The sequence below is a fragment of the Typopeltis vanoorti genome, chromosome 5, assembly GCF_054136105.1.
Source record: "Typopeltis vanoorti isolate ZY-2024b chromosome 5, IOZ_Tvanoo_1.0, whole genome shotgun sequence".
Taxonomy (NCBI): Eukaryota; Metazoa; Arthropoda; class Arachnida; order Uropygi; family Thelyphonidae; genus Typopeltis; species Typopeltis vanoorti.
Genome location: NC_143553.1, coordinates 141083534 through 141093522, shown reverse-complemented (window position 1 = coordinate 141093522; position 9989 = coordinate 141083534). Strand labels below are relative to the sequence as shown.

The 9989-nt window shown below is 33.2% G+C and overlaps 1 protein-coding gene across 1 annotated transcript in view; it reads left to right on the top strand.

Annotated features, from left to right (window-relative positions):
• The first annotated feature begins 3255 nt into the window (after positions 1–3255).
• The window catches only part of LOC150106881 (14-3-3 protein zeta-like), a 93605-nt gene continuing 86871 nt past the window's right edge, over positions 3256–9989 (top strand). The window contains exons 1-2 of the mRNA XM_090392789.1: positions 3256–3412; positions 3696–4006. Of these exons, the coding sequence (XP_090248915.1) occupies positions 3713–4006 (294 nt within the window). The 5' untranslated portion in view covers positions 3256–3412; positions 3696–3712. The remainder of the gene's footprint in view (positions 3413–3695; positions 4007–9989) is intronic.

The following is a 9989-nucleotide window of genomic DNA, read 5'->3' as shown; positions in this document are numbered from 1 at the left end:
AGTCTTGAAAGTCTAGGCGTTTTTCGCTCATTTTAGAAAAAAATTGTACCCATCTATCAGATACAGGAATGTTTCTTTATTCCATGTATCCAACTGCCTCACAATTATAGATTTTATGAGGATCCACTGATCGAATACACGAGTTTCTTCTGTTTCTGTGCGTGTGATGAGTTTCGGCTGTCCTGTATTTCTTTCCATTCAGGTGCCTTCCTTAGTAACACCTACTTGAACTTTCCAATGTTTCCTAAACTTCACTTCTACTTGTTGGTTTCATAGAAATTCTCAACTACCTCAAAAAACTTAGCCTCATTTCCTGACCATATTTCCTTGAGACAAAAACGGGACATCGGGATGGCAAAAGCTGAATCTACTAACATTTGCAGTTTTTTTTTTTTTTTTTTTGACATCGGTAATTACAAACACTTCACTTTTTCTGGATTTGGTACGTGCTGAAGAAAATTTTAGTTTATAAATTTTATTTATCAATGTCGACAAGCAGTCATTTGTACGAAAACTTTGGCCGTGACGCACAGTATGATAAGCAACAGGAACTTCACTTGCTGCAATTTTATCGCTTTCACTAGCACCATTTTTTCAGCATCCTTATGTTTCTGGCTACATAGATGTTGGTTGATATGCCACTTCTGCCTCCATGAGCAACGGAAAAATGGACATTACAGTGTTGGCATATCACTTTTTGTTCCATCACTACACAGCTTGTCCAGTCTGATAAATTTGAATTCTTTTTGGAGATCGTCATTAAAACTGCAGTTTCAATCCTTGTAATGTCAAAGAGGATAGACTTAAAGCTTTAAAAAATAAGACTTAAAACTTTAAAAAAAATATGAAATTTAAACCACCAGCATTGAATAACAAAGCCGGTTAGCATATGGACAAAACAAAAACTAACGCTACAGCAGAACAGACGCCGCGTCTGAGACACGCAAGTGTTGCCAACATGTATTTTTTTATTTTCTCTGAATAAATCGCTGCAGATATTGATATTTAGTATCGAACAGTGAGACTCCATGGTTATGCAAATTACTGGTAGTAGCCATGATATTGATATACGATTATAGGTTATGAATAATAATTTATGATTGACCAATATTAAAGTATATTTAGTTTTCAATAAAAGCGGAACAAAACTGACATTTTTATTAAAACGAAGGGACGCCCGGGAAATATGAAAAAAAAACGATACTGCCCAGTTTAAAACAGTGCGTATGGTCAGTCTAGATATAATACAAATTTATTGTTATTATTATTAGTAGTAGTAGTACATTATAATGAATGTTTATATAATTCAGTGTAGTTGGTAAAAAAAAAACGGGAAATATGAAAAAAAACGATACTGTCCAGTTCAAAATGGTACGTATGGTCAGATAACACAAATGTATTGTTATTATTATTACTAATAGTAGTACATTATAATGAATGTTTATATAATTCAGTGTAGTTTAAAAAAAAAACTTAAATAACGTTCGGGAGGGGGAGGTCAATTAGTGGCATAGTAGAATATTTGTGGGTTCACAAATATGTCACTTGCATGATTTTTTTTTTTTAGATTGTTAAATATTTCAACAGAGAATTTTTTTTTCATTTGTATGTGGAAAATCTAAGTATATTACACTTAAAAGCACATCCACATTCTGTACAGGTGGTATTCATTATAGCCGTACAATTAAGTATTCTCAGTACTGTAATTATACTCGAATTCTGTGTAATGAAAAATATTTATTCCTAAACCAATAATTTTTAAAGTTGAGTAATATTTTTGTCCGCGCGGTTAGCCGAATGGCTACGCACTTCGCAACTATATGCCTGGGGAAGGAGTGTCCTAGGTTCAATTCCCGTCGACCATGCCATAGCCAAGTTAGCCGGTCTTGGGCGTGGACGGTTTTTCTCCAAAGTTTATCTGGCGTTTTTCATCCCCCAAGCAGGCCCCAGTAAATACACAGTCATAGGACATACCGGGAGGCATAGGACTAGCCACTTTATCCTCGGGACGGGAACGGCTTTGAAGAGCTAAGGATAGCTCCGTAACAGGCTACTAGGCCTAATACATGAAGGGAAGAAGAGTAATATTCTTAATTTTTATATCAAGAACGGATATGCCACTTTAAATTAGTTTTTAGAGTGTATAAGAATTTAAAACAAAAAAAAATTAAGCTTTAAAGAAACATAACTTTTTTCAATGGAATGCGAAGATTGAAACCTATACACATCAGTGGAATGGTTTTTGCCACATGTTCAGCATATTTTGGGAGACTTCTATCTTCATTACTGTCCTGCACACCTTTCTACAGGGCTCAGCTCCTCAAAATCTTATTTAGTTGGCACTGATTACCAAACATCATTACTAATATACAAGATATAAAGAAATGAGTAAATTCCTGACAGAAATTTTACATCAGCTACTCTTTTCTTCAAAACGTGGAAGACTTTTTTTTTTTTTTTTTGTTTTGTTTTAGAATCTGTATATTTTAAGAAGCCACAGAATTCATTTCTGGGTAAAGGGAGAGAAAGACCGAAAAGATATGATTTGCTTATCGATTTTATTCCCCACCTATTCGTGCATGATCTTCATAATCTTTGACAAAACAAAAGCTTCAAGTTTTACATGCTTTTATTTTCATTCTCTCTCTCTCTCTCTTTCTTTCTCTAGGCATGGAAATTAACAGACAGTTTGTTGAAAATTTTCAAGGAAAATAAAAATAAAAATAAAGAAAACTTAAAATGAAGTACCATATATTTGGAATGTTATAAAGTCCCCAAAAGCTTAAATTTATTAGTCACTTATATATATGTACACGCTTTTTATTTCATATATATATATATATATATATATATATATATATATATATATATATATGAAATAAATATATAGTCAAGAGTGCAGGTCATTGTCAAACGCTTCATCTTTTCAATTTGCAGACTTCTGTATTGGGTGATACTAACTAACTAAATAAAAGTTGGTTCACTAGGAATGCTACGATATTGATAACCAAAGTTGCGATTATGCTAGATACTGCATCGCACCCTTATCGTCCATGTGTAACTAAAGAAGAATGAGTCATTTGACATATATTTGAAACGCGCATGCGTATGAAAAAATGAATTTCTTTACTCACACTAGAAACGCATAGATTTTTATATAATAAATCTGTAAATTTGTGCGAAAACAGTGTTTAGTCAAAGGCGTGTTTTGCGTATATGAATGAAGGAAGCATTTATTTGGCTAGAGAGAAAGTTACTGCAAAATGAGACGCAGAGGACTCGTCACTAAGCAACTGCTGACGTCATGTCTCGTGCTTTAACAAATATGTGACCCCGTAGTCCAAGAAGGTATCTTGCTCTACCGGCGATACATCTGCTTGTTGGAGAAGTGTCTGTGACTGTTCAGAAAACGGTATGAGATTTTTTTAATTGCTTATGGATAGTTTTAGTAATGCTCTTACGTGTTGCATTAGTGTTTGTGCAGAAATAGCCTACTTGATATGATTATGTTGCATGCTGAGTTATTTTGTCATAGATCGCAACGTGCACCAACGGTGACATGGACCTAGTCCGCCATTTTGATATATGTTTGCCCTTTTGCATTGCTATGCATTTCGTATATGTTTTATTAGTGCATCTTGTGTATTTACATCTTTAGTCCTGCTGATTCTAGATATTCAATGTTTCATTTGCAGTTATCATAACCCCGGTCATGGATAAAGACGAATTGGTTCAGAGGGCTAAGCTAGCAGAACAGGCCGAACGTTACGATGACATGGCCGCAGCAATGAAACAAGTCACAGAAACGGGCGTGGAGCTAAGTAATGAAGAGCGGAATCTGCTATCAGTCGCCTATAAAAATGTAGTGGGGGCAAGGCGGAGTTCTTGGAGGGTTATATCTAGCATAGAGCAAAAAACAGAAGGAAGTGAAAAGAAACAACAAATGGCTAGAGAATATCGAGAAAAAGTTGAAAAGGAATTACGTGAAATCTGTTATGATGTTTTGGTAAGTATGTTAAAAATACCAGAGCCTTTCCCGCATTCTTAAATTTACATAGTTCATTGGAATGAAATTTTTATGTAACATCGCATATCGACAATTATCATCATATCACAGATGAATTTTTTTTTTCGCCCTAACATAATTCTGCAGTTTTGTTCGGCACTGCGGATTTAGATTTGCTCTTGCGTTATTGATTTCATCATTGCTGTTTTCAGCAGGTTATTTTCAGGCTGCAGCTCAATACAAAATGCTTTTGTAATTACATTAATGCTATTATTTAACATTCGAGATAAAATATCTTTAACAGTTGCCAGCAGAACTAACGGCATTAAGAGAAATAGAATATTCGGGATATTAGCGAAGAACAGATTTACTCATGGTATTTTCGAAATTTTTACAAGCAATTCCTTAATTTCATAATATCGTAGAACAATCCCCCCTCCCCAAAAAAAACGTTCGCCCTTCAGTAGTTTTTGAAATAACAGACCGCAAACTGCATTCGTTAAGTGTTAATGGAATCTTATGAAAATTCTTGAAATTTCCAAGGATATAAACTGTTCTGCATGATACCATATGAAAATTAGCCATTCCTACGAATTTTGCAATTACTGCAAAAAGCGTATAAGGAATTCTGAGAATAAACTCACCAATTTCTTGTAATTATCTTTTGATGTGTGTGTTGTCACTTTGTTTTATCTTCATATATTTAATAAGTTTGTTGTGGAATGGTTTTAATTTACATCTTGCGTATATTTAAGCACTTATAGGTAACTAATCCCCCCCCCCTCCCAACCAGCTCCTACTTGTTTTCTGCTTCTTTATTTTTGAAATTCAGTGTTTTACTGTCTGCATTGAAACTAGGAAGGTTATTATTTCTTTTTGATGTGTTAGTAGTCTAATTTGCTAATGGTTAAGTTTCACATTATTAGCTTTAGATAAGGAATTGCATGTCAGTATTGGTATTCACTTATATATATAGATCCATTCTATATATTAGGGTTACCAAGTAATTTTATAAACTTGGTTATTTTAAGCCTAATATACATTATTCCCAAGGTTAAAAAAACTTATTTACAACCATTCTATATATATATATATATATATATATATATAAGCCGAAATTTGAAATGTTTTAAATCGGGCCTATTTTAAATTTTACATATATATGTTTGGTATCATTCTTTTCTGAATTTATCCAACTCTAATGTGATAGTGTTAGAAATTCAAATTCTTATATCTTTTTAAAATTATAAACTAAAAAAAAGTCGTCGTTTTTAATTTCAATAAATTATTACAAAATGTTTTTTGATTGAGTAAGTTTCTTTTTATAGAAACAAACTAAAAAAAAATTAAGCTTATCTACATTACTAATGTGTTTAGTTAGGTGAAGGTCAAGTACTCGAACGGTTATGATGACTCATTGCAGAGGTATCAGAAATAAAGGGGATGAAATGGTTTCAGTGGTTAAATTTATTTGTCCCGTGCATCACACACACACACTCCAATGCGCAGTAATGAAAAACATTTGATATTAATTGCATGGTAAAAGTATCACTTGCATAAGAAATACAAGATTGCATAAAATGAACTACAAAATACCTGACCTCAAGGTGTTGTTTGAAAGCAGGTGTAAAGATTCAAAGTTCTAAAAGTATTAAAAATATTGTATGGAAAGAAGTGTTATAAATAAAAACTTTTCCATAAGACATTGTGATTTTTTTTTTTTTTTTTTTTTTATCCTTATCCAATATCAAGATTCCAGAAATGACAAGTGAAGGTAGCCCCATGAGTCATTAGAATTCAAGGAGAACCGGTCTACCAGCCTGGAACTTGGGGGGGGGGGGGAGAATTCGGTGGCATAGGCACTTGGGGGGGGGGGGGCAGAGCCCCCTAGTATTAATATAAATCTTCAACATTTTTATTATGATCATTTGCTAATTGATTTGGCTCTATAGTAATTGATCTGAAATAATACTTATTTCTGACCATTCTTAAAATACGTTAGGTAATTTAATGTAATTGGCTCCAAAAGAACCAGATTAGAAACTATAACTCATTTTTAGGAATGTTAGTCAAGTGTAATATTTATTATCCAACTAGTTTCACCAATTTTTTGCTATCGGGGTCTTCAGGGATACAGTTGGTAAGCGATATGAAAGTAACACACTAGGTTTTAACTGACAGTTCTAATTCATACAAAATTAGTACTGTGCGTGAGACAATACGTGTGTCGCGGGTACATGATTTATTTGTTGAGAGACATAATGTAATTGGCGTGAAAGTTCATTTCTTTAGTGTTTAGTGATCTAATTAAACTTTTCCAAATATCCGGTAGGATTAGACCTTGATTCTTATTTAGGTTTCCTGTTGAACGGGTGACTGTAGCAGCTTCCTTGAAGGTTCTGGAATGGTAGTTCTCGTCTATATAGGGCACATGACTCTTATTACACTTAATAAGATGGTTGGTAGTGGGAAGAAAGGCCTGAATTCATTTTAATTAGATCACTAAAGAAATGAGCTTTCATGCCAATTACATTATGTCTCTCAACAAATAAATCTTGTACCCGCGACACGCGTATGTCTCATGCACAGTACTAATTTTGTAAGAATTAGAACTGTGAGTTAAAACCTAGTCTGTTACTTTCATATCGCTTACCAATTGTATCCCTGAAGATGCCGATAGCAAAAAATCTGTGAAACTAATTGGATAATAAATATTACTCACTTGACTAACATTCCTAAAATGAGTTATAGTTTCTAATACAAGTAGTCAAGAAAAAAAGTCACACCAGAACAAGGATTATTTTTTAAGGGCTCTGAAAGAAACTTTAACCTCAGATCTAGTGTAGTGAATGCTCAAAAATATTTGTCCACACATAACAGTAATGTAGCATAACTCATCTTGCATGAAATTAATATTTCATCGTTACTTATTGGAGGCATAAACCATATTTATATCCAGAGCAAAGCCCTTCTTGTTTATTAAATGTTTTAATGAAAATTTGAAAACAAATGAGTAAATTGATTAAAAGAAAAACGCAGTAGCTAATTTTTTGTGTGTCAATATGGAATAAAAGCAAATTGATTTCTCCATTAATCATAAACATAAAATTTGCCTTGTTATGATAAATGAGGCTAAGAAAATCGTTACAATCACTATTTTCACAACTAACTACTAAGATATAATAAGCTTACATACACTTTGGGTCACTTTATACATACAACTGTAAGCATGATACATGTGCAAAGATCTAGTTGCATCTGTTTTCAACACTGATTTGATAGTCAACATAGTAATGCTAGCAAGTGTGCCATTGTTAAAGAAATGACGAGTAGCTGAAAATTAATTTTTCAGTTTAATATTTTATTCATTTTATCTGTAATCAATAAATTTGCCATGTATGCGAGTATGAATTCTTAAGATATGGATTTGCCTTTTAAATCAATTATTAATTCAAGTGATAATATAAAGAAATAAATAATTCTGGAAACATTGAAACAAAGTTGACTACAACTTCTTTTTTTTTTTTTTTCATACATGTAATGATATAATCTTCCAGCTTTTTTGCCTTTTCTCATTTTCAAAATGAATTGCATTTTGAGATGGCTTCAAATTTTGAAAATATCAATGTCAAATGAAACAGAAGACAGTCAATAAATTGATTTGCTATTAATATTTTGCTGGATTTCAAACTGGAACCTTCAGAGCACAAATTATAACTGAAAAGGAATCATATCAAGACAATTTCTAAGATCTGGATTTTAAAAAAAAAATAAAATAAAATAAAATAATAATTCAAAGAAGTCAAGTATGAAATAGATAGATGTTAACAGATCTGCTAGTCTGCCCCAAGTTCAGGCACACGACTTATTCCATGATGTGTAAGTAAGGCTTCTGCTTCAGAAAAGAGATGAGGTTGCTAGCTAGATGTGTGCTATGAAGATTATATTCATGAATAACTTATCTTTTTGAATGTAGCCTAGAATTTGGGTGGGAGTCACCATCAGTAGTTTATCCCTTTAAATTGTGTGGCAAGGGCTGTGTCATAGAACAACTGTCTCTGTTTGAAATGTCTTGAGGATATTGTATTATTGAAGGGATAGTGGTGACCATTTGAGTGCCTTTTCAGTGTTTTGTAGGTGTCCTGTAAACAGAAAAGGATAAGCCATCTATGGTGGATGTAACTAGTATGTCTGAGTAAAGACTGGTTTCTTTTATTATAGTAAAATCTAAATATTTTTAGATGTTGGCTATTTAAATGCTCTCAAAACATATCTAGGCCACAAGATCAAATAGCAAACGTATAGCTTATACAATGTAGCCAGAGACTATTCATAAATGTAATCTTCATGTTACTTTCAAACCATATATCCAGCTAGCAACCTTGATCTATTCTCTAAAAGATCAACCTTATGGATATCCTGAAGTGCATGAGTCCCTTATGCTTGCAGTGTGCTTTACTTTGGACAGACCAATACATCTTGAACATAACTGCATTTGCAATCTATATGCAAAGCTGAAATGACTGGAAGTCATTATAGTTCAGTATGCTTTTTAGAAATCGGCAATGAAACATTCCTCTATAAGCATTAACTTGTCTATGGTCATGGAGACAGTCATTCTAAGGTCACATTTTAATTAAATCCTGAATTAGCTTTTTTATCTAGCCTTGATAGAACATTGGTTCCTTTTCACTTCAATTCCTGAATTGTTGTAGAAGACAGCATGCAGCTTCTTACTGTAGTTGTAATTTTGTACTTTGAAGATGATCTGAAATCCAGTGAAATTTTTATAATTTTTTTCCCCTTGATATTTAATTTATACCAAGGATGCATAACTTTACAGGTATGGGCCAAGCAAGTTTCTAGTTTTTTTTTTTTTTTTTTTTAAATATTGCAGGCCAAATAAAAGTAAAGTGTTTTGGGAGGAGAAAAAAAAAATTGACATGGGATTAGAGGTGAGACTTGTGGAGTATCCATAACTATAGAATCACATGTGTATCACAGTAAAGATTAAATTTATTATGCAGATGTTCCATCTTGTGTATTATAAAACATCATCAGTACAAATATGAAACAATAAGGAATTGGATGAAGACAGTAGAGCATATGCATTAAATTGGAAATTCTTTGTATTACAGTTGTATGTTAATCAGTTAAAACTATTTGGCTGGAATTAGATTAGTGTAAAAAATAGGATTACAGTTTATTAAATACAGCTGAAGATAATGACTCGTCACACTTTTGGAATAGTGGGGGTGTCGTTGCAATTGAGATTAGGTCAATGAAGTAGTGCTTTAGCACTTTCTTTAGTGTAAATCAGCTTGGTATTATCCCGTTGGATCCTATGGCTAGTGTTTTTAGTTCCATGTTGTGCCAGACAAAATTTAAGAGGTTTGATAAAGAGAAAAGATTCTTTCTTCTAGAACATTGAATTCCTCTCGGAGTTCAATGTTCATAGCACCTCGTACCTCTGTGGTCTCAAACCAGGAAAAATAGGACCCTATCATCGCCACCTCCAAATTTCATTGTTGGGATTATGCACTCTGGTAAGATATTTTCACCAAGTATCTGCTCAGTAGAGGGTGTAGCATGATTGTATACTCCGTACACATGCTTTGCACCACTGAAGCTCGAATTGGAAATTCACAGGAAGGTGAAGAGCTGTTGAATGAAAACCTTAATAAAACTAGCAGTCGCCCAAAGAAGTTTACTGTGGAAAAAATTGGCAGAGACTTTGGCTTTGTTAATGACACTTGGATTGTTTCAGGAAATGGAGGCAACATGGAGAGATTTACTAAAATAAACAAGAATGATGCAATTCCTTCTATTGATAAATTGAAGAAGAAAAGAAAAACCACTGTGCAGACTGAGATGGAGTTGGATGTAATGCATAAATTTTTACGAAGAAGCCCATTTCTGCTGCTACATCATCATGTCTCAAACAAGCTCTGAAGAAAAGATTGAAGTTTCTGTAATAATAGAA